The sequence below is a fragment of the Pyricularia grisea genome (genome assembly GCF_004355905.1).
Source record: "Pyricularia grisea strain NI907 chromosome V map unlocalized Pyricularia_grisea_NI907_Scaffold_10, whole genome shotgun sequence".
Lineage (NCBI taxonomy): Eukaryota > Fungi > Ascomycota > Sordariomycetes > Magnaporthales > Pyriculariaceae > Pyricularia > Pyricularia grisea.
In genome coordinates, this window is record NW_022156722.1 from 900,633 (window position 1) to 924,235 (window position 23,603).

Sequence of the window (23,603 nt, forward strand, 5' to 3'; positions counted from 1 at the left end):
CGAGGCAAAGTTACCCAAAGGAAACTGTCTGGTAGCCCATTCGACCGTTGTGTTTTTCTTGTGGCCGGTCTTGAGTTGTAGAGCCATTGTGCTGCTTTCATCCCGCTAGATGCAGTGATGGTCGTCAAGTCACGACTCCTTCTATTACCATTCATCTATAGAATCAATAGGCCTAGGCAAAAGTGTAAACCTAGTCTCTGCTTTCTATTAAAATGAATAAAGGCAAAACATAGGGTAACAAGCAAGAAGCGTGAATCATGCCCGTAGAAAGACATATGAAGAAGGGAAAGAAAAGGACACATCTCAAACTCGTCAAACCTGCACAAAATACAAAAAAAAGCACTCCTCTATCTCACTCTTTATCCATCCTTACCTCCCCGGCAACGGCCTCGGCCCGACAATCTGCCTCCTCCCGGCCCCGATGCCCTGCTGGCCGCGGTTCTGGTTGTCACCTCCCGTGTAGCCGGCCCACTGCCCGACGTCCCACCTGCCGCCCACGCCGCCGCCAATGCCATCGACGGCGCCGTCGGCCGGCCTCTTAGCCTTAGCCGTTTCCTGCTGCGCCTCCTCCCACTCCTTTTGGCGCTGGCGCTCCATCTCCATCTCGCGCTCCAGGAGCGACTTGGACGCCCATCCGCCTGCTTTGGTGCGCTGCTGCGCCTGCTGCCGCCGCCGGTCCTCGCCGTCGCGCTCGGCTGTGGCGCCCAGCTCGCGCGAATACGTCGGCTGCGTCGGCTGGGCCGCCGGCGCTGGGTTGCTTGACAGGAACTGATCCGTCCGGCTCGAGTAGGCCTTGGGGTCGGGAAGTGGCCTAGACGACCCGCCCGTGGTCTGGGGCTTCATCGGCTTTGGCGGCGGGACCTTTTGTTCGCCTGTCCGGTGGGACTTGACTTGCTGCTGCTGCTGCTGCTCGCCGGTGCGGTGCTGCTTGATCGGCTCGCCAGTCCGCTGCTTCTTAAGCTTGTTTGGTGGCGGTGGGTCCGGCTTTGCCGCGGCTGCCGTTGCCGGGTCTGGGAGTGGTCTTGGCGTAGGCGCGTTCTGCGGCTTGCCTAGTGGCGACGGCTTCATTTCCTGCTCCCGGTCCCATGCTGTGCGGAGCACTTCGCGCTCGTCCCTCGACCACGAATCCTGGCGGCTTGGCGCACGTGCTGAGGCCGCCGGCCGGCTGCGCGAGCGCGTCCTAGACTTGGACGACGACTCGGCCGAAGGTTGCGGCAGCGGCCGCCCCTGCCGCTCACGCTCGTACTCCTGCTCCCGCTGACGTGCGCGCTCCAGCTCCTTCTCGAGCTGCTCGATGCGCGCCCTGTACTCGTCTCCCTGCTCGCCCGTGCGCTGCGGCTTGATTCCCTGCTCGGCCTGGTACTGGCTGAGGAATTGGCCCCTGAGCCGCGCGTCGCTCTTGCTGCGGGTCCGGGACCGCTCGTCCGCGAGCCGCCTCTCGGCTTCTTCCTCCTCCTTCCGCCTCTTCTCGTCAGCCAGCCTCCACTGCCGCTCCTCTTCCTCCCACTTGCGCTTCTCATCCTCGGCCCGGCGGGCCTCTTCGTCCCGTTGCCTCCGGGTCTCCTCCTCCCACCTCTTCCCCTCCTCCAGCCTGGCCCGCTCCTCATCGGCCTCGAGGTCCGCCTTGCGCCGCCGCTCCTCCTCCTCCATCTGCACCCGCTGCTGCTCCGCCTCCGCCTCGCGCAGCTTCCGCAGCCTCTCCTTCTCGGCCAGATTGGGCACGTGCGGTCCCGCGCTCGTGATCTGCCGCCTGCCGCCGAACGCTATGCCCAGGTTGCCCTGGCTGGCCCCGCCCATGTACCCGTACTGGGCGATGTTCCAGGCCGGCGATGTCGACCCTTCGTGCTCCCGCCTACTCCAGCTGCTGGTCGAGGTCGGGGACTTGGTCGGGCTCCACCTGCCTGACCCAGAATCTCCCGTCTTTGTCGCCGTGAGGTTGGGTCGATTGCCGGTGCCGTAGACGGAGGAGCCGTTGCTCGCGTTCGAAGTACCCCTGCCGCGCAAGGGGACGGGACCCGTCGACTGCGGGCTCAAGACGCTGCCCGCACGAGAGCGCCCGATGGCGGTGGGGAAGGCGGATGGGTTGGCAGCGTTGGCGGCGCGGCTAAACGCACCCAGGCATTGCAGTACCTGGGCTGGATCTTTGGCTTCGTAGAGGTCAACGGTCAGGAACATGTCGTGTTGCTGGAGGTTGAGTGGCGGTTGTTGGCAGGCGCGGAGAAAGTGTGAGATGTTTTCCATTTGGACGAATGGCATCGACGAGGTCTTGAACTTGATGCCCGGCGCGGGGAGAGCGAGGTTGACGAGACTGGGATGGGCGTAAAAGAGTTAGTTTCTCCATAGGCCACCAAAAGGTAAGACAGGCTGTCAGCCGTCCAACGGGCTGGAGTGTCGGTCTGTCTTGCTTACTTGCAAAGCGCAACGCCATCTTTGAGTGCTTCTAGAAGGTCGCCGGCGGGTAGACTACGACCCAAGGTCGACTCAATCCAATCCCGGACTTCTTTAGCAGCGCCCGGGGTGTATTTGTCGAGGCGCATCTTGCGCAGGTCCTTGTCCAGTGACGTAACCGACGCCATTGTGGATGCCTGCAAGTACAGTATGGTCGATCAAAATCGCAGTAGGTTTTTCAACCTTTTATGTAGGTGAAACAATTGCAATTAATTAAGACAAAACGTCTGTTCGAGTCGCTTCTTGCGCCCGTATAATCTAGGGTTACTGTAGGCGATGATGTGGTTGTAGAAAGTGACATGAAGGTGCCAAGGTTAGGTAGAGGTAGGGCTGGCGGCATGAATCAAGTTTATGAGGGAGCGAGGGTCCAGGGAGGGGCCGCCCCCAAAAAAAGCCAGGCAGTGAGACTATGAGAGAGATTGGGCTGGGCGCTTAGGCTCGGTCCGGCACTTTCGGGCACGGATGGACGACGAGTGTTTTGGTATATCGGATGGTATGCGTACCATCCCGAGGCTGGAAACTGAATTAATAAAAAAAAAATCTGCAATAAACCAGTGATTTATGGGCTGCCGGATCAAGGAAATATTGAATGAAAAGAAACAGGTTCCACGTCGTTTTGTTCCATGGGCGGACGCTTGATCTTCCGCGCTTTGGGAGGCGCCAACGATTTAGGTTGACGGTTTGCTACTAGGACGCACATGCAAACATGGTTCGAATGGCACCTAATTCACTGTGCATCCTGCCATCATCCCTGGGGTGTTTTGCCATCATCCAATCATCAGCCTCAAAATGACGTGAGTGGAGAAGCCCCGCGAAATGCTGTGGCTGGTGTTGTAATCGTAATTCCATTTCAACAAATTCCAGGGAGTTCGAATGGCATTTAGAGAAAAAGCGGGTTGCGGGTTAGGGTCGGGAACCCATGTCGATGACGAGAAAACGCTTCAGACGAATTCGACTTTTAAGTGAGTGTAATAGGCTTCAGGTTTCTCATTAATTTACATCGTTTTTCAAGGCAAGATTGCATTCACAAAACATCCCCCACGTGTCAAAAGTCACCAACATCCAAGTCAATATCAATGCAACACCCAAGGTTATCTCCAATCCGCCAAGCCTGGTACAAATGGAAAGCACTGCGTTTACCATGGCGAAAGCGATTCCTCATCGGTAAGTCGCCCTTATTCTCTCCCTCTCCCGAATTCCCCTTCTCCCTACATCCCTTGTTCTTTTCCCAAAAAAAAAACCCCCCAAAAAAAAAAAAAAAAAAAAAAAAAAAACACAGAATAACCTTTTTATGCTGACCCACAAACAACCAACCAACCCCCCTTCAGGTCTTGACCTCCAGGGCAACACCTTTTGGGAATTCCGTGATGTGCGCGGCGACGGCCCCATCTCACGGTGGCGGCGCATCGTCAAGTTCCCATCGTCGACGCACTACGGAGACGTCAAGGTCAGCCCGCAGTGGAGCCAGTGGCTGCGGCACATGAGGGAGCACCCGCCGTCGCTCGAGGAGCAGCAGCAGGATCTGGTCCGGCAGCAACGGATGAAGCTCTTGGCCGCCGAGGCCGACGCGAGGTGGAAGGCCAAGCCGAGCATTCTGGATCCGCCGTCTGCGACCGCCGGCCGCCATGGTACTCAGAGTCTTCCGGTGGAAGGTGGTGGGTTCGTAGCTGAAGAGCAACAACAACAGAAGCAGCAGCAGCAGCAGGATGATAGCGTTGCTGTTGGTCAGCAAGGACAACAGGAGCAGCAAGCTTCACCACCCCCGGCACCTGCAAAAGACCCATGGGCTAAAGCGAGGGGTGGACCTAGTGAAAGCTGGCAGCCAGAGGCATGGAAACCTACATCCACGCGCAAGAGATGAGAAGCAGGAGCTCATTAGCTGAGACGTGTCATTTGTACTTGTACAGTTATTGTAATAACAGGAGCATACGATAATTTTGGGATACATATAATGAAAGAACGAAAACTGGATGGATACTATCATTATGTAGGGGTATATTCATTCGTTGATACAATTATTTCCCACAACGTTCCTCATACTTGCAGTGCACAATTCTGCCAAGCGATTCCAAAAGAACGCTTTAAACACCAGCCAGGTCACATAAAAAGTTCCTGCTCAAGCTCAATAGCCCCTCTCATACTGGGCCAGTGGTGGCCATAACATTAGAGAATCCTAGCCGAGACTGTTACTCGGCATGAATAATCAACCCATGAGTGGCCAAAAAAAAAAAAAAAAAAAAAAAAAAAGACACATTACTGGATCTTCTCGACCCAATCAATATTGTCCATCTAGACGTCTCGCAAACCGAGACGCGCTGATCGTGATCCGCCACTTTAGGAGCTCCTTGACTCGCCCGGGACCCTAAAATCTGAAAAGACTTTGGACCTCTGTTCTCGGTTAGCCTTCGTTGCAACGTTTTATCAAACGCTTGCATGGGGGGCGCAAGGGAAGTGGCCGAGAGGTTCAGAAGCAAAAAGCAACACCACGCAGAAGGACACAAAAAGTTCAAAAGCAAAAACAGAGGTTCGCAACGTGCTAATGCAATGTACCTTGCTGGTCTCCGTCGCAATCCATCCGCTCCTCCTCGTCGTGGATGATATCCAAGAGCAGCTCGAGCCGATCTCCCGACTCGGCCAGGATGCGACGAGCAGCATCGTCCTTCGTCGACTCCTTGGCGCGGCCACCCCTGCCCCCCTTGCAGTCATTCCGCGCCGCCACGCCCGCCCGGATCGCCTCGTCGAGCTCCGGCGTGTAGGACACCTGGCCGGCCTGCCACATGATGCGCAGCAGGGCCTCGACGAGGAGTGAGTAGCGGGCGTTGTTGTCGACGCCGCCCGACGCCACGGTGGGGAGGTAGCACTTTTCCATCAGGGCCATGGTGACGAACCCGCCCTCGGCCGCCGCCTTGTCGACCTTGGACGGCTTCGGGGCGGTCTTTGGTTGAAAGTGCTCCATAGTCTCGCGGATTACCGTGACGAGCGAGTCGAGCGGGAGGCCTGTGCCGTATGGCGCGATAAAGGCGGAAAACGTGTCTAGGTGGAGCGATCGTAGGGTGAAGCAAAAGTCGCTGTACAGGTCCTCGAGACCATCTGCCCGGCCCGAGTGATCTCTAATCGCTATGCCGAGCTGTTTTCTCGATTATTAGTTTTCTTTACGGAAACAAAGATCAAGGCGAAAGGACAAAGACTCACCAGTTCAAAAAGACGCAGGCGCAAGCCCACAGACTCCAGTAGACACTCACTTGGAGGTGGATCTTCTACCGGACCCGCAGACTTTGCTTTCCCACCACGCATTCTTTTCGCCTGTCTTCCGCTAGGAGACACAGGTTGTGACCCTGACGAGCTGTATCCATCCTCATCGAGATAGTCGCCATACTGCTCCCTCTCAAGATCCAAAGTCGTACTCAGACCCCTCTTCCTCTTGGCCCCTGCCGTCGGCTTGGGTTTTGCCTCATCCGTAAACAGCTCCGGAAACTCCCTGACAGACGACTCTGTCCCGTCCGCAAAGATGGCTCTCAACATTCCTTTTATCGTGGACCTGTTGAGCTCGGATGATCTCCGGTCGGTGCTGCACACGTACCGAAACAGCAATGAGCCCTCACGCCATCGGGTGCCCCTGATATCTTCCGAATCGCTCGTCTCACCGCAGTCATCGCCGCCCGCCTCATCGTCCAGTCTCTCCCTCTCTTGGTAGTCCCTCTCCAGCACATCCACCAGAAACTCCAACCACACCCTCCAATACCTCCAGCGCTCCGCATGCAGGGCGCTGCAGTTGAACGCCCAGCCGACCAGCTTCCAAAAGCTCTCTGCCTTGGCAAATACGACGTAGCCTTCTACGAACTGTCCCCTGAGCAGGTCCTCGTCCTCGCTCAGATCCAATTCGGCCGACGCCGCGGCGCCGCGACGCGCGCGCTTGCGCCAGGGCTCAAAGTCGAACGCCGCAGCCAAGTTCGCGTTGACGGGCCCTACGGTCCTCTGCAGGGCCTGCAGGTACTGCATGGCCCGCGAGCCAATGGACTGTCCGTCAGACGTCGTAGGTCGGTTTGTGAACTTTGGGTGGATTGCGAGGCTGGCGAGGAATGCCAGGTGTGGGTGCGGCGGGATAAAGGCCGGGTTGGGGTTGGTGCGGTGGCCGCCGGCGGAGAGCGTGCTGCATAGCATCTGCATTGCGGGGATATCTGTGAACGGAGCAGAAACGGGAGTGTTAAAACCGGGTTTTGGCAGTATGAGTACCAGAGTAGGGAGGGGTTCGACCGTGGGGGTAGTGCCTTACACATTCTCTCTTCAAGGTAGATCTTGCACTGGTCGCGCAGCTCGCGCGGGAGAAGCTTTGCCTCGCGATAACCGTCGTTCACACTCATGACCGGCGGCGCATGGGCTACTCCATGGTCAGCGCCAGCATGCCCTTTCCTCTTTGCGGGCGCGTCGTCGCATTGCGACGGGCTGGTCTGCGCGGTCGTGTCCGCGTTATGTTCGCGGTCGGGTACCTCGCTTGCGGTGCAGAACGAGGCGGCCGACGGAGAGTCGTCTCCGCTAGACATTTCCTCCAGGCGCTTGGGGCATGAATGTATTGGAGCGCGTGCTCTTGGAGATGTTGAAGCTGATGAATCGGATCTTGTTGGTCGGTGAATGTGGCAGGGGCGCTCAATGACGCGGGTCCACGAAAGTTTGAGGCGCGTTAATAGTGGGGTCATGGTAGCTAAGCTTTTAAATTGACAGGGGCTGTCGTTCCCACCAGCCACAGCCCTACAGGGTTTTTTTAGGGTTGCAAATGACAGAAGTTTAGCTGAAGGGTTACCCAGCGACGCGATTGTCGTGTGGTGAATCAGAAGGAGAGAGAAAAAAAGAAAGAAAAAAAGAACAAAAAAAAAAACACCAGTGCGATTCTCCGCACTTTGACCAACAGAACATGGTTCTTCTTTCAGTTGGTCTGTCTGGGCGCAGGGAGACAAACGTCAAGGGATCAGCAGCTGCTGCAGGAACCCGAGCCTACCTTACCTTGTACGTGTTGGTGCATTTTAGTCCTAACTCATCACACGTTTGAGGACATCGTTTAGTCTAGAGGTAATATTCAACAGCAATTCTTTTCATTCTTGATTAGGAAAATTACATATAATGCAGCAATGCCAAAATCATTAACAAGACGACTGTCTGAAAAATGAGAGGTTTCCAAAGACATTTTTACCAAGAAAAAAAGGGAGAAAAGAAATCAACAAAAGAAAAACATGATGTGCAGGGGTATCGTGGTTAAAACACCTGGCAAAACATCACCACGGCGATGGCCAAAAGCACAACAAAGCGACGCGGCGTAACAATGACATCCGCCGACGCCGTCTTGGGGTACGGGTAGACGTCATCCTTGCCACTTGCGTCCGTGTCGACATCCGCATCTGAGCTGACATTCTCTTCCGAGCCATCGTACCCGTCCGAACCATCCTCCGGCGAGCCTCCTGTCTGGCTGTCATCTGGTATATCTTCACCTTCTTGTCCACCTTCTCCGGCTCCAGTATCATCAGGTCCTGAGGGTCCTGCTCCCGAATCAGACTCCGAGTTGGGATTGCCGGCAGATGGGATACCACCATCTACTCCCTCACAACCCGCTCCTGTCCCATCTTGGGGATCTCCGGAGCCGTTAGAGCCACCAGGATGAACACCGTCGTGTTCCGCAGGTACGTACTGCACATCACCATCCCGGCAATCCTCACCCTCGCACGGCTTCTGCTGCACGATGGGGTGCTTCGAGCCCGCATCACGGCAGTACTCGGCCTTCTCCTCTGCAACCCCACAGGTCTCAGGCCTGAAAGTCGTGAGCCCGGTGCAGTCGACCCCATCAACGCCGCAGTGCACCGGAATCCAGGCCGTCGGCTGCTCGCCCTTCTTGCAGGGCCCGCCGTTGCAGCTCGGGACGTACACCGTCTCGCCCGCGCAGTTGCCGCACACGTACTCGATCATGATGACGTAGACGGTGCGAACCACCGGCACAGTTTGGGTGGCCATCGTCGTCGGGGCGGTCTGCGTCCAACCTTTCGGATTGGATGGGGCGGCGGTGACGGCATCTGAGGGTTGAGCAGCAGTGCTGCCGGACCATGCCTCGGACGGTTCGGCGTTGTTGGGCCACGTTGTTGATGGTTTGACAGTGTAAGTTGAGGTCAGGAACCTGGTGAGGCTGTAGTCGTCGCCGGTCCCTGCCACGCCTGAAGGCCAGCCATCCCGGGTCGGTGGTACGGAAGTGACTGCAATCGGCAGCGAGTTTTCGGGATCAAAAACAATAGGCTCGTCAACATCTTCTTCAGGCCAAGGTGCTGGCCCGCTCGTGGTGACGCTGCCAGGAACAGTAGCCGGCGATCCAGGGCTTGCGGGAGAGGTATTCGAACCGGGGTTGGCTTGTCCACCATCAGGGGATTGTCCGCTTCCAGCCGAGGTAGGAAGCGCAGGCAAAGGCAAAGCTGACTCGTCATATCCAGTCCCTGATGGCTGTTGCCCACCAGCTTGTGTTGAGGTTGTGGTAGAATTGGCGCTTCCAGGTTGCTGGATCCCGCCATTGGCAGGCGGTACTCCAATGGAAGTAGTCGCAGGGCTATTTGGTTCGCCATCTGGTTCTTGACTACCTGAATTCCCAGAGCTTGGTTCAGTCGTGGTAGGAATGGTGCTTCCAGGTTGTTGGTTGTCGCCGTTGGCAGGTGGCACTCCAGTGGAAGTAGTGGCGGGCGTGTTTGGTTCACCGCCCGGTTCTTGAGAACCTCCATCACCACTGGGGCTTGGTAAAGTAGTGGTGGGCGTAGTGTTGCCAGGCTGCTGATTACCGCCGTTGACGGGCGGTGCTCCAGTAGTAGAGGTGATGGAAGTTGTTGGTCCAGCACCTGGGTCCTGGTCGCCTCCATCTCCACCGGGAATTGACACATTAGTGGTAGGCGTGGCATTTCCGGGTTGCTGGTTGCCACCGTTGTCGGACGGTATTCCAGTGGGAGAGCTGATGGGAGTTGTTGGTCCAGCACCTGGTTCCTGATTGCCGCCGTCTCCACCGGGGTTCGATACTGTAGTAGGCGTGGCATCCCCGGGTTGTTGGGTATTTGGTCCGCCGCCTGGTTCCTGTGCGCCTCCGTTACCACCAGAGCTTGGTACAGCAGTGGTAGGCGTGGCGTTTCCGGGTTGCTGGTTGCCACCGTTGGCAGGCGGTACTAAAACGGTAGTGGTAGCAAAGGGGACACCGCTGCCTGGTTCCTGGTTGTCTCCGTCCCCAACTGAAGTTGACACGGCAGTAGTCGGCGTAGCGTTTTCAGGTTGCTGATTGCCACCGTTGGTAGGAGGTACTCCAACGGCAGTGGTAGTGACAGGGCTAGTTGGTTCACCGCCCGGCTCCTGAGAGCCTCCATTTTCACCTGGGTTTGGCACAGCTGTGCTAGGCCCGGTCTCGGTTTGTTGGCTTCCCCCATTGCTGCCAGGAGACGTCGGAGTTGTACTAGTCCCAGTACCAGGCTGTTGATTTCCACCATTGCCGTCAGGGGCTGGCGTCGTGGGAGTTGTATTTGGTTCGTTTCCAGGCTGCTGGCTGTCACCATTGTTATCAGGATCCGTTGGAGTAGTGCTTGGGTCAGCTCCGGGCTGTTGGTCATCGTCGTCATTGCCAGGAGACGGTGTCGTAGTGCCAGGTGTAGTTCCAGGTTGTTGGCTGCCGCCGCTCTCACCAGGAGCAGAGCCTGTTGGCGTTGTGTTGGGTCCACTGCCAGGCTGGTTACTACCATTGTTATCAGAACCCGGTGGATTAGTGGTGGGGTTGGCTCCAGGTTGCTGGCCGCCATCGTTATTACCAGGAGGTGTTGCGGTAGTGCTAGGATCGTTTCCAGGCTGTTGGTTGCCACCATTGTCTGCAGGAGGCGTTGCGGGCGTCGTGGGCGACGACGGTTCGGTCTCGCCTCCTGTTTGCTGGCCGTTGTCGCTGACAGACGTTACAAGAGTAGTGGTAATAAAAGTATTAGCCAACGGGTCAGAAAATGAGCCGCTTGGAGAAGGTGTGACGGTTGCCTGAATGCCCGATATTGTTTGATCAGCCGGAGGAGAAATCGCCGAGCTGACTGGACCTTGCAGTAGCCTCTGGTATATGGAAAACCTTTGGTTGGCAGGTGGTGATGTTGGTGTACCTCCGTCGCCTCCAGGGCCTGAGCCTCCTGATCCCGTGCCCGATCCGCCAGTTCCGCTGCCTGATCCACTGCCAGATCCAGTGTCTGTGCTTGGTTCTGATCCTGTGCCAGATCCAGATCCACCAGTACCGATATCGGTGCCTGTTCCACTGTCTGCTCCCGTGTCCGAATCTCCAGTACCGGTACCGCTGCCGGTACCAGAACCAGAGCCATCGCCAGCTCCCGATCCTGTACCCGACCCACCGGCACCAGTTCCAGTATCAGTACCGGAACCAGTACCAGAGCCAGAACCAGTACCACCGCCAGTTCCAGAACCAGTCTCTGTACCACCGCCGCCACCTGTTCCACTTCCAGAACCTGTCCCTGATCCTGCACCTGATCCAGCTCCAGCTCCATCATCGTCCACTATACCTCCACAAACCTGGTCTTGGTTTCCGGGACATCGTATCTCACATCCCTCACCAGAGGGTGTGTCCTCGCCGTCCCACTGAATCTCCATAGAGCAATAGCAATCCCTAAGTAAAGCATTTTACAAGTCAGCAAATTTTTGTACAAAAAGGTAAGGAGGTCTTCAGAATCAACTCACGTATCATGCGCAGCGCTGTAAGCCCAATCCCCGCACACCTCGGAGCACCGATCGAGCGTCATGTCCGCCTCCCTGGCCATGAGCCGGAAGTTGTCCATCTGGGCGCCGCCGGCGGCGCATCCCGTGCGCTGGAATTGCTTGCCGCTGGTGGTGGCCAGGAACCGGGGCATGTTTGCCTCCCAAGGGCTTGTGGTGGCGCTCGGTGCGCTGTCGGTGGATGTCGCGCTGGCGATGGCGGAGGTGGCGCCCGGAACTGTGGGCGATTGCTCCGCTGCTTCCGTGTTGTCTGCCGTGTTGGTTTCAGAAACTGCCGCTGTAGGGTCTGCATCCGTGGTATCTGCGTCGCTGGCTGAGGTTGTCAGGGAAGCGGCGGTGCCGTCTGGTGTGGGTTCCGCCGCCGCTGGTGAGCTTCCTGCTTCAGTGGCGCCTGTTGTAACACCGGCTTCTGTGTTCGCTGGTGAGGAAGGGCTGCCTTCAAGTGTAGCTTCCGTGGTTGGCGATGCATTGTCGTCCTCATCGGGGTCTGCTGTGGGCGCAGCGTCTTCGCTCGACGCTGGAGTTGAAGTGTTCTCCGTGTCAGGCCCCGAGTTGGCCGTTGAGCCGGTCTCTTCTGTGACAGTTGCTGAGGGCTCTGGGGCTCCGGGTGAGGCTGCTGTCGTTTCTGTGGCTGATTGTGAAGATGTGATGCTTTCAACTGTGCCTTCTGCAGTTGTTTGGTCCACAGCTGAGGCTGAAGTTGGGATGGTTTCCGCAGCAGACTCAGAGGTAGCCGTTAGACCGGCCTCTGTAGCATCTGTTGTTGAAGCTTCTGGCGTCGCGGACGAAGCCACCGTCGTTTCTATCGCTGAGCCTGAGGATGCGCTGCTTTCTGCTGTAGCTTCTGCTGTTGTTCCTCCACTGCTTTCTCCGCTAACCCCGTCATTAGGTAGCGGTGTCGATGCAGAATCTGCTGTTGTAGTTTCCTGGCCAACAGTTGAGCTGCTTGCATCGGTAGCTGTTGCCGCTAGAGTAGTTCCACTGCTCGCTTCTGTAGTTTGCGAGATGGGAGATTCGTCAGCTGTTCCAGTAGCAGGGGTAGTTGGAGAAGATGCATCCTCTTCAGTATCGGTTGATGCGGTCGTAGTGGATTCAGCTTCCTGGTTCTCGTCTGATGCTGTTGGAGTTGGATCAGATTCTGAAGTCGCAGACGGGTCTTCTCCTGGAGAACTCGACGCATCTTCGGTCGTGGTTGCTGTAGCTGCAGGTTGGCTGTTGTCATCATCTGGGTCTGGTGGTGGCGTGATCGTAGACGAGCCGGAGATTGTCGTCGTTAGGTCGTCAGTGCTGGTCGAGGCGGTGGTGGATGCTTCTGTCGCAGGGTTTGATGGATCAGCTGCAGTTGATTGTGCATCGGGATCAGAGTCAACATCAGCACTTGACAGTGCCATGGTACTCTGTATATCTGAGGTGACTGCTGACACACCCGCTGTAGTGCTTCCATCTGGGACTGAACCATCAGATACAGTAGTTGGCGCGGTAGCCTCTGGTGAAGCTTCGTCCGTCGGTGATGTTTCCGAGGCACCAGCTGTCCCCGAGCCTGGAGCTTCGGTCTGCGAGCCATTTTCAATGGTTCCAGTAGGGCTTGTCAAAGAGCCAGTACCTGTTTCTTCCTCCGAGGGCGACAGTCCAGTCCCTGATGTGGGCGATGGAACCGAAGCGGTGACACCAGCCTCGGCAGTTCCTGATGAGACACTTGTATCTGTAGGCGTAGAGCTCAGGCCGGTCCCGCTCGCTGCGTCTGTGGGATCTGGACCGGACCCATTAATGCCTGTAGACGGCGACTGTGCTGGAGAGCCTCCATCTTCATCGGCAGTTGTGGTAATAGCTATCTCTGCCGATGAGTCTGTCAAACTGCCGGTAGCTTGTGAAGATCCAGAGCGGGTCAAAGTCTCAAAAGTCGATGGGCCATCAATTATGGTAAATGAAACCAGTGTGGCAGACGCGGTGATTTCGTTTGAAGAATCCGTTGGAGACCCCTCAGGGCCGGTCTGACTGGCTGTCTGGGAGCTGCTCCCTTCGACTTCAGCGACTGTGGTCTTCTCGGAAGAAGGAGTATCATTTGTTTGTGTGGCCCCGGTTTGTTCAGTAGCCGGAGGTCCGTCTGTTGCCGAAGCCATGTTTGATGTAGGTAACGGACCATTAGTTGCCGCAGAGTCGCTGGTACCAGATGCTGTAGGTTCGGTCAGGGAGTCGTCATCTGCTGGCGAGGCTGTAGTTGCAGTGCCCGGGGGCTCGGTAATTGTAGCAGCATCGTTGGTCACTGCAGCCGTCGTGGTCTGGTCAATTGATGAAACAGACTCTCCAGGGATAGTTGAACCATCTGTAGGAGAAGGAACTGCAGCTTGGGACTCATCAGTCGGCGTGGCCGTAGACTCGGTATTTGAAGCTTCGCTAGTTGGAGTAGGTTCGCCCACTGCAGAGTCACTAGACTGACTGGCAGTACTCTCAGCAGATGAAGACTCAACAGACGAGCCCGAGGTTCCAGCCTCAGTCGGGGAATGATCAGCGCCAGGGCTGGTAGGAGTAGTAACAGGCACCTCATCGCTTTCCGATGCCTCGGGGCTTGTGGGTGATGGATCGGAACCGACAAGCTCAGTCTCCTCTGCCCAAGAGCTGGTTGCAGTCACGCTGGGTGTTTCTGCATCACTCTGGCCCAAGGACGTGCTGCTGGCCTGACCTTCACCGTTATCTGGTGACTCCGTAGGAGAAGCAGTGGCAGCGTTGTCTGGCGCATCTGTTATGGCGTTGGTACCGGATATCTCGTCTGCTGGTCCTCCAGCAGTTTCACTTCCAGTCTCGCTAGCCGGAGAGGCCGTGGTCTGGGTTTCCGAGGTTTCTGCAGTGGCGGAGGGCTCCTGAGTAGTTGAGCTGGCGATTTCTCCGGCTGGTGAGCCGGGCAAGGCACTAGTAGTCTCTCCAGAGTCCCCTGAGGCTGTGGTGGTGACAGTTGCAGATGGCTCGGCCATGGATTCATCCGAAACTGTCGTTTCTGTTGCCTTTACACTCGTACTTCCGCTTACCGGCGGATCGGTAACAGAAGCGCCAGGTTCGTTGGCCTCTGATGCGCCTGTGGAAGCACCAGCAGTCTCACTCTGTGACGTCGACAGAGTCTCACCTTCTGGTGTCCCCGTAATGCTACCGGTACTTTCGCTGGCTGATGCTTCAGGATTGTTACCATCAGAGGTGGCAGTCTCACTAAACCATGGGCTCGCAGTCGCTGTCTGCGAAACCTCTGTGCTGGTACCAACAGTCTCCTGAGGACCTGAGCTCGCGGCTTCTGTGGCTGACTCTGCTGGGACTCCACCAGTCGCCCCTTCACTCGTTGGTGAAGCTCCAGGACTAGTTTCTGTAGCAGAACCTGTCGTGGGCTCAGTCGAGAGATCTGCTGTGCCGGATGTCGTTGCCTCCACAGAAGAGGGGCTGTCAGTTCCACTGCCGCTGGGCCGGATTCCTGTGCTTAGCACCGGCTCTGCGGTGGAAGGAGACTGTGTACTTTCTCCGTCGCCCGAAGGCTCGTTTGTAGTTATTGTGGCTGGCACAGTATCAGTGGTCAAAGTCCCCGAAGGCAGCCCTGTTTCAGAGGGATCCGCACTTGGTGAAATTTCGTCGCTTGGAGACGCCGACGCACTTGCCGCCGGAGTATCTGAACTGCTATCTTCCAAAGAAGTTGTAGGAGCTGGGGTGACCTCGCTGCCACCCTCTGCGGAGGAGCTGGAATCAGGCTCAGCCGAGGTCGTAGCAGTCGGCGTACCCTCGCTGGAGGTTCCCGAGGCGCTTTCAACAATTTCGGGCGAGCTCGTAGGAGCTGGTGTACCCTCGCTGACAGCCTCTGAAGAAGAGTAACCACCAGACTCGGGTGAGTTTGTAGGAGTAGATGTGCTGTCAGTAATAGCCTCGGAAGAGGGGCCAGGACTACCACTGGCATCGGTCGTGGGAGATGGCGTCTCCTCACTGGCGGTCACCGAACCTGGACTTTGATCAACCTCTGAAGATACACTAGGAGTTGGCGAAGGAAATTCATGTTCAGCACCATTGGTCTCAGTGACGCCTGCTGAGGGAGCTGGCTGCACCTCCTCTGTTGACATAGCTGTAGTTGCTGAAGTGTCATCGTTTGTAGTCTCGCTTGCACTGACAGAAGCAGTCGCTGACGCCGTTCCTTGCTCATCGTCCGCCGAGGCAGCTGAAGTGACAGTGGTGTCACTTTCAGACCCGCTGACAACGGCAGAAGAAGTTGGCAAGGGTGATTCTTGCCCGTCACCTGACGTGACAGTGGGAGTGGCTGAAGCGGAAGCCCCATCGCCGCTTGTAGTCCCGCTAGCCTCGGAAACTGGGGTTGGAGATGGCAACCCGTCGTCAGCTGTGCTTCCGCTAGCAGTCGCTGATAGTGTTGCTTGGTCATCGCTCGCCGGGCTGGTGGCAGTTGGCGAACCAGATGCTTCATCGCCGTTTTCAGTCTCGCTGAGAGTTGGTGAAGGAGTTGGCGGGGGTGATTCTTGTCCATCATCCATGAATCCAGTAGAGGTGACCGAAGTGGGAGTTGGAGATGGCGACTCTCCATCCGGTGTGCTTGCACTGGCAGTTCCTGATGGTGCTGGTTGTTCATCGCTTGCCGAGCTGGTAGCGGTTGCGGAAGCCGAAGCATCTTCGTCGTTCATACTCTCGCTGGCAGTTGATGAAGGAGTTGGCGAGGGAAGAGTCTGCTCATCTGCAGTAGTTAAGCCAGCGCTCGCCGTACCTGTCTCTGATGGGCTCGCAGAGGGTGTTGGCTCCTCATCACTTGTTGAGCCAGTAACAGTTAGCGAGGCTGAAATCTCTGCAGTTGTGGGCTCGATATTAGCCTCTGAGGTGGCAGCCGATGGTGTTGCCGGTTCATCGTCTATCGACTGGCTCGCGGTTGGAGCAAAAGGATCGCCACCAGCAGTTGCGCTTGCAGTATCCGAGCCGGTAATAGTTGCCGAGCCCGAAGCCTCCGCACTCGTGGGCTGGATATCAGCCTCGGAGGTGGTGGCAGATTCCGTTGCCTGTTCACCGGCTGTCGACTCGCTCGCAGTCGGCGAAGCAGAACCGTTCCCACTCAAAGGTGAACCTGCAGTATCTGAGGACGTAGCTGACGCCGCACCCGTCTCACCGTCTGCGGAATCGTTCGCAGTGGGCGAGGGGGAAACGACATCGCTTGCAGTTCCAGTCGAAGTATCCAGGGTTGTCACTGGAGGCGTCACTTGCCCGTCATCCGTAGACTCGCCAGCAGTAGACTCACCAGAGATGTCACCATTTGGAGTCTGACTTGGAGCTTCTGGCGTTGCCGTTGAAGGTGCAACCTGCTCATCATCGGTCGAACCACCACTGGTAGGCGATGCGGAAGGCTGTCCATCGCCCACCGTCTGGCTAGGAGTTTGAGAAGCTGGCGTCGAACCTGCCTCAGCAGACGTTGTCGGTGTCTGTTCCGTAGGGCCAGTTACCGTCACCGAAGCTGAAGCCGAGGCCTGCCCGTCTTCTGTGGCACTGCTAGCATCAGCCGAAGGGGCAGGCGTCTCCTGACCTTCTTCAGCAGAGGCGGTTGCGGATGCCGAGGGGGTGGTCTCCTCGTCGCCCGCAGCCTCACTGGTAGTGGCTGAGGATACTGCTGGGGCTGTAGCTTGCGCTTCTTCACTCGGGGCGGGCGTACCCTCTGTAACTGATGTTTGCCCAACGTCTGTGGCACCACTACCGTCTGCCGAGGATGTTTCTTGAGCCCCGTCTCCTGAAGCAGTATCGGCCATCGAGGCTGATATCACTTCTTCGCTCGCAGCCTCACTGGTACTCGTAGAGGGTGCTGCTGTAGTTGCGCCTGTTACTTCCCCGCTCGGAGTGGGACTGGCTTCAGAAGCTGGTGTTGAAACATCCTCCGCAGAGCCGCTAGGGGTTGCCGACGGCGATGGCGCATATGTTTCCTCAGCTCCATCTGTCGAGACAGCTGTGGTTACCGGAGCTGCGACCTGCTCATCGCTTGTAGGCCCGCTGGCACTGGCCGACGGTGTTAGTGTGGTTATTTCGTCCGTCGGGGCCACGCTATCCCCCGAGACCGATGTTGGCCCATCGCCAGAAGCGCCACCGGCATCCTCCGTGGTTGAAGATGCAGTTGTCGCCTGCTCACCATCTTCAGACCCGCTCAGAGCTGCGGAAGATGCTGTTTCTGCAGGAGCATCCCCTGAAACAGATGACGCGGGCGAGGCAGACCCACCGGCTGTTTCCTGGGCCGTTGACGGCGAAGTCGTAATGTCTGCCGGGAGGCCTGTCTCGACGGCTGTCGTCTCTGCAGCTGTAGACTCTGCTACAGTAGTCGTAGGCGCAGGGGATGCGGGTGTAGCAGCCGCGGACTCGTCTTCCACAGTTGCAGTAGGGGAAGCTGCCGTCGTCTCGGCTGAGTCTTCTGATTGAGACGCCGGGGCCGTGGCGGCAGGGGTTTCGCTGCCGCCTGTGTCTTCTTCTGGACCACCAACGCCAGTAGCCGAAGCAGATGCAGTCTCTCCCATGGTACTTCCCTCATCCTCAGCGGATGGAGAGGCTGTTGATGAGCCGCCGACCTCAGGCGCCTGAGTGGCCGAGCCCCCCTGGGTACCTGGAGAAGCGGTAGTCTCGTCAGTAGGCGGCGGTACAGCGGTACTCTCAGGGCCTGACGTTATTGTAGCTGCAGTCTCGGCAGTGCTTCCTGACTCTCCATCAGCCGAGCTTGCCGACGAGGAGTTCTCAATCGAGGCAGTCGGCAATTCTGAAATCACAGGTTCTTCGGTCGCGGTGGCCGATGGCCCTGGTGATGCTGGCTCCCCAGTTGCAGTAGCAGAAGCTTCGGGCTGCGAAGGGTCCACAATGGAGGCAGTCGCAAAATCCGGGTCCACGCTCTCCTCGTACGAAGTGCTAGTTGCCTCGATGGTAGAAGCACCAGGGTCCTCCGATGCAGTACTCTCCATAGCAGTCGTTGATGGCTCAGCACTAGCAGCTGCAGAAGAGCTCTCCGGCATCTCAGCAGTAGTCGAAACCTCGGTCGAGGTAGGCGGCACAGACGAAGACGACGGCGTCGTGACGGGCTCTGGAAGACAATCCCCCGTAGCCCGGCCCTGGCCGTCCAAAACAGCGCCCCAGCGACAGCGACAAGTCCCTTCGTCGCACAATCCGCCCATTGAGCCTTCGCACTCCTCCCCGACCTCGGGACTCAACCTGCCATCGCCGCACTTCGGCTCTTCGAAACACTGCATGGTGGACTCGTCGAGCCCATAACTGCAGAGACAGGTGGTGTTGTCGCAGTTGGGGTTCGCAGGATCGTCGCACTCCTCCCCGTCGTTGACGACCTGATTACCACACTTGGGATAGCAAGTGCCTGTGCTGTTCCCCTGCGCGTCCGGGACGAAACCCCAGAGACACTTGCAGTCGACGCACTTGCCGTCCTGCGAGCCCTCGCACTGCTCCCCAGCCGCCGGGCTGAACCTGCCATCGCCGCAGGCCGGCACGTCGAAGCACTGGTTGGTGACGGTGTTGAGCCCGTGGATGCACTGGCAGGTTGCCTGGTTGCAGAGGTTGTTGTTGGGGTCGTCGCACTGCTCGCCGCTGTCGATCTTGGAGTTCCCGCAGCGCGGGAGGCAGTTGCCCGTGTAACCGCCGGTCGAGTTGGTCTCCCTTCCGTAAAGACACTGGCAGTTGACGCAGGTCCCGCCCTGGGAGCCCTCGCACTGCTCGCCGGCGCTGTAGGTCACCCTCGAGTCTCCGCAAAACGGGGCCGGGTAGCATTGTCGGGTGGTTGGGTTAATGCCGTAGAAGCACTTGCACGAGGCCGCGTCGCAGAGGGGGTCGGTTGGGTTGTCGCACTCCTCCCCGGCGTCGAGCACTCGGTTGCCGCAGCGCGGGAGACAGATGCCGGTGTACCCTCCGGTGGAGTTGGTCTGCCTTCCGTACAGGCACCTGCAGTTCACGCAGTCTCCGTTCTGGGAGCCCTCGCACTGCTCGCCGATCTCATACGTCACCCTCGAGTCTCCGCAGAAGGGCTCAGGCAGACAGACTGTCTGCTGAGTGGTGGCGTCGACCGTTGTTCCCCATCTGCACTTGCAGGTTGCCGCGTTACACTTAGGGTCGGTGGGATCGTCGCACTCCTCGGCTGGCCTGTCGACGAGTCCATTACCGCACGCTGGCTTGCAGGGAATACCGCCGTACGTCGCGTCCCACTTTCCGTCCGAGTACTGACCGGCCGGGCAACAGTAGTAAGCCTCGGTTTGGGGGTTGTAGGCCTCGCCATATGCACATTTGCACTGGCTGTTGCAGCTGCTGGTAGGGCTTCCGTTCCTGGGTCCATCGTCGCACTGCTCTTTGCCAATGGCGCGGTCGAGCACTGAATCTCCGCACTTGGGCGCCCCTATGCAGGACTGGCTCGTCGAGTTGTAGCCGTTGCTGCAGTAGCACGATTCAGGGTTGCAGCCGCCGCCGGATCCTTCACACTCCTCTGCAGGACGATCTATCGATCCATTGGGGCAGGTTTCGGGGATCTCTTCGGCGGTCCGAGCAATGACCGTGGGAAACCCTTTATATTGTCTCCAAGTAATTGGTGCGGGTGAGGTTTGCACGGGCTGAGGAAAGTTGTCGCTAAGGGAGATAGGTTTGAACGTCGAAGGATAGTTTCCAAACACGCCTCGAACGTTGGAGTAGTCATTGGAGCTCAAGTCCCCAAGCAGACGGTGCCTCCCGATCAGGCGGTAGTTGTGCTTGTACACTGCCGGGCTTGGGAAGTACGAGCTGGTGAAACGCATACTAAAGTTGCCCCATTGTTGGAGAAAGTCGACGTCGAGCCAGTTGGTTTCTTCGGTTGTGCCAGTTCTTATTTCAGTCGGTGTCTGGAGCCAGAGGCCTGTACCCGTGCCCTCGACGGCAAATCTCATGGTCTGTATAGATGACTAGTTAGCGTATTCTTGAAAATCAGGCATTCCAGTAAATATGGAGGTTTAGTACTTGGGAAATGTACACACCTTGCTAACAAAGTTCAGGGCACGCGTAGTGTTCTCGGTGGTAGGTCGATGGGCAAACATTAGTACGTTGCCTGTTATTGCTGGTTGCCATCGCCGTTGAGACAGGTATAGATACCAAAAGCGGTTGATGTTGTGTGGCCTCCATCCATACATGCCTTGTGTTTGACCAGCGGGGGCGGTACCAGGGACAGTAACAATAAGAACGGCCCTATGTACCTGAATCTCTTGGGGAAGCATGGGTATGAAGTTCGTTGTGTTGATGAAGTTTACTGATGGGAATGTTAGTTATCCAGCCAGGAACCTTGCTGTGAAAATGGAAGAGTCTATGGCAGAAACACCTAGACGGACTTACTCGTATAATTCCACGCTCTCGCAGCCTTGACCTCTCCGAGCGCCTCGGTGGCCTCGCCAGGGGGAGTATCGGTAACGATAAGGACATCGGCTTTCCTAAAGGTCACATCGACCAGAGGTCGACAGTATTGGTTCCCGCGTTCGACATCGTAAAGGCCGCGGACACATTGACAATCTGCGTTGCATACGACCCCTGGTTGACCATTCTGTGCTCCCATGTCACACTCCTCGCGGCCACTGAGGACGCCATCACCACAAGCGGTCTGGGCTACTCCGGTTGTGGCCAACAGACCAATAACCGTAGTGACGACGTTGCCGACGTTGCCGAGCAGCATCTTTGAAGTTTTTGCGGAATCTGCCAAGTTCTGTTATGGATTATGCAAAGAGAAGTAAATCCTCAAGGCTAGCCTCTCGGGCTGCAACAAGACTGTGTGCTAGTATCAAAGCACCGAGATCAAATTTTGAGGTAATGAAAAAGAAGACATGTCAAGTAAAGAGTTGACAAAAAGAAGTATATTCGAGGTAACAATGAAGTCCTCATGTTCTGTTTTTCTATCTAAACAGTCCATGAGGGCGGCTAGCCATGACCCAGGCTGGGCCACAATACGCCGAGTGCGTATTGTCTCTTCGCCATGACGAAGTCCATCAGTAAAACCAAACGGATGCAGAAACTACCGAGTAGGTGATCATCGGGGCGGGAAATCGTCGATTTCCAATTGCGACTGTATACGCATTCCATTGTCCTTTCTCGGTAATGTTTCGGGGGAAACTAGATTTCTCATTGCGTGGGACTTGAGAGATTTGATCGTGAGGCATTCCATATGAAAACGTACAAAGAACGAGGCAAATGTTTGAGACAAAAGATATTGTCTCATGACTGTTGGCCGTCTTTGTCTTGGGCCTGGGCAGTAGGCAGAAGTGCGTCACGTGAAGAACGCCACGATTTGGGAAGGTGCATTCAAAGCAAATCACGTGACTCTGGGTTAATGCATACCTAGGAAGGCTAGTTAGTTTATGAGCGCTTAGTGCAGGGTGGATGCAGGGTAGGTAATCATAGCCAAGAAATCAGAAATGTGATGGAAACACGAGATGGAATACACTCTGCACAGCTGCCTACATGTCCAACTATACATAACAAAAATAAGTTGCCAGAGATGACTGCCGGAAATTTTTACCACATTTGCCAATATCCCCTACTACCACCCCTTCTTTGACCTCCGGTAATTTCTGTCTTGTTCTTACACCTTGGGTTGTAGTGATCCTCGACAGTCCCAACAGGAAACATGGCAACGAAGCAGACATCCCCTGGCGATGCGCAAGCGCTGCATCGTTTCCAAGTACTCCAAGCGAGCCTCGACTTCAAGTCTTGTAACAATCGCTGTGGCTTTGCGAGCGAAGCATCCTTTTGGGCGAGAATCTCCCACATGTCTATCAGAGTCGAGCAGATGTCTTCAGACACAGTTTCAACAGCTGTGAATATGAGTTCATCTTCTTGTGTCCATTTTGACCTCTTAAGCAACGCTGTCTCGAGATGCTTGGATCGGCATCTTTCAAGAGAGGGCTTTTGGTCTGGATCGTCAGAGTTGATGTAGGAATACAGCAAGAAGTTGACTTCTTGCCGCATGTCCTCTACTGTGATATCCTCGCCCCACAAGTATGCAAGTCGATTTGAATATCGCGTCAACACCAAGTCCACGATACCTTGCCACTCGATATCGTTGTCAGTTTGTCGTTGGGCGGTCATCTTTTCTTGCACCTTGGACTTGATCGCTGCTCTTTCTTCCTTTGTAGTGTTTACCACTCGAGGCATTTCGCTCATCCGCAAATCCGGATTCGTGAGGTTTATCTGGTAAAAGTAAGCCGACACTATACTCGACCAGTCGATCTCCAGCCTGCTCTTTGGGAAGCCGTCCTGTCATCCAGGTGTTAGTTAGTCTGAACTCCGTAACAGGACAAGTCATCTGAAGACTTCAACAAAAACAAAACCGGGTTTCGAAGACTCACATATCTCAACGAGGCAGACCGAACCCACTCAAACTGGCGGGTTGCGAAATCCACCCAGCCCGTCTCATTCTTCAACGGCGTGCCATCATTATTGACCAGATCCAGCCCGCCACCCTCTTCAAAGTGGCAGTATATCACCTCGAAGCCCACCTCCATGCGTATGATGCCATCTATGCGCTCGCCGCCTTGCCGAGACCACTCGTCAGCCATTTCGCACAGCTCCGAAGCCCGTTCGCCCTCTCCTCCCATGCCTCCGCTCGGGGACTTTTCGAACTCCCCGGGCGTCTTTCCTCGGAGGACATAGTCCTGCGTGTCCAGGGTTCCGTATCTCGACTTCCCGGCACCCATGCCGTCGACGTACAGCAGGTTGAGTGGACGCACCGCCCGGTACGTCTGCAGGTAGCCACGCGACGGCTGGGCCGGTTTTCCATCTTCTGATGTGGACATGGGGTGCTGAGCATCTTGATCAAACAATAGGGACTTTGTGCCGTGGGCCCAATGTTCCCGCTTCCAGCCGTGCAAGCCGGCCCAGGCCTCCTCCGCGGTCATATGATCAGGGGGTCCAGGAGGGCCAGGTCGGCCAGGATCACCAGGAGAGCCAGGACCACCAGGAGAACCAGGACCACCAGGAGAACCAGGACCCCCAGGAGAACCAGGAGGACCAGGAGGACCATGCTCCGGATCCCACGCCATGGCAAAGTTCTGCGCGTGCTCAATCTCAAAGGCAAGCCATTCGTAGCCATTTGGTCTTTCTGAGCTCCAGGCCCCGTGGAACAAATAGCTACCCTCCGGCACGGTAGCGCGAAAGAAAGACATGCCGTTGTGGTCCGTCGAGGAGCCCCATTGGCGGCCGGCAGAGTGCAGCGTCTTGAATATCCGGTGGGCGTTGTGGCGCGCAGCGTCTTTGTTGGGGAGTATGGGTGGTGATGGTGGTGGTGGCGGCGATGAATCCAAGGCTGCGTCTTTGTTGGAGACGCCGAGTGTTGCCCTGGCTAGGTGTAGCAGTCCAAGCAAGGACCCAACTGCTAGTGCTCGCATTGCTGTGGTCGT

At 56.7% G+C, this 23,603-nt stretch overlaps 4 protein-coding genes across 4 annotated transcripts; 1 reads left to right on the forward strand and 3 right to left on the reverse strand.

Moving 5' to 3' along the window:
• Positions 1-27: 27 nt before the first annotated feature.
• Positions 28-3,114, reverse strand: PgNI_11780 (uncharacterized protein). The gene is made up of 2 exons (XM_031131744.1): positions 2,410-3,114; positions 28-2,308 (listed from the first exon to the last, which is right to left on the reverse strand). The coding sequence occupies exons 1-2, from the start codon at positions 2,574-2,576 to the stop codon at positions 370-372; spliced, it is 2,106 nt and encodes a 701-aa protein (XP_030976469.1). The 5' UTR covers positions 2,577-3,114; the 3' UTR covers positions 28-369.
• A 335-nt stretch (positions 3,115-3,449) lies between these two features.
• Positions 3,450-4,420, forward strand: PgNI_11781 (uncharacterized protein). The gene is made up of 2 exons (XM_031131745.1): positions 3,450-3,612; positions 3,777-4,420. The coding sequence occupies exons 1-2, from the start codon at positions 3,525-3,527 to the stop codon at positions 4,307-4,309; spliced, it is 621 nt and encodes a 206-aa protein (XP_030976640.1). The 5' UTR covers positions 3,450-3,524; the 3' UTR covers positions 4,310-4,420.
• Positions 4,421-4,637: 217 nt separating this feature from the next.
• On the reverse strand, positions 4,638-7,142 carry PgNI_11782 (uncharacterized protein; the record flags this gene model as incomplete). Its single annotated transcript, XM_031131746.1, has 3 exons — positions 4,638-5,575; positions 5,641-6,626; positions 6,722-7,142. 3 exons carry the CDS (start codon positions 7,140-7,142, stop codon positions 4,985-4,987), a joined length of 1,998 nt encoding a protein of 665 aa, XP_030976638.1. The 3' UTR covers positions 4,638-4,984.
• A 553-nt stretch (positions 7,143-7,695) lies between these two features.
• On the reverse strand, positions 7,696-23,591 carry PgNI_11783 (uncharacterized protein; the record flags this gene model as incomplete). The annotated part of the gene is made up of 6 exons (XM_031131747.1): positions 7,696-11,101; positions 11,173-20,114; positions 20,199-20,467; positions 20,551-20,904; positions 21,747-22,461; positions 22,554-23,591. 6 exons carry the CDS (start codon positions 23,589-23,591, stop codon positions 7,696-7,698), a joined length of 14,724 nt encoding a protein of 4,907 aa, XP_030976639.1.
• Positions 23,592-23,603: the final 12 nt, after the last annotated feature.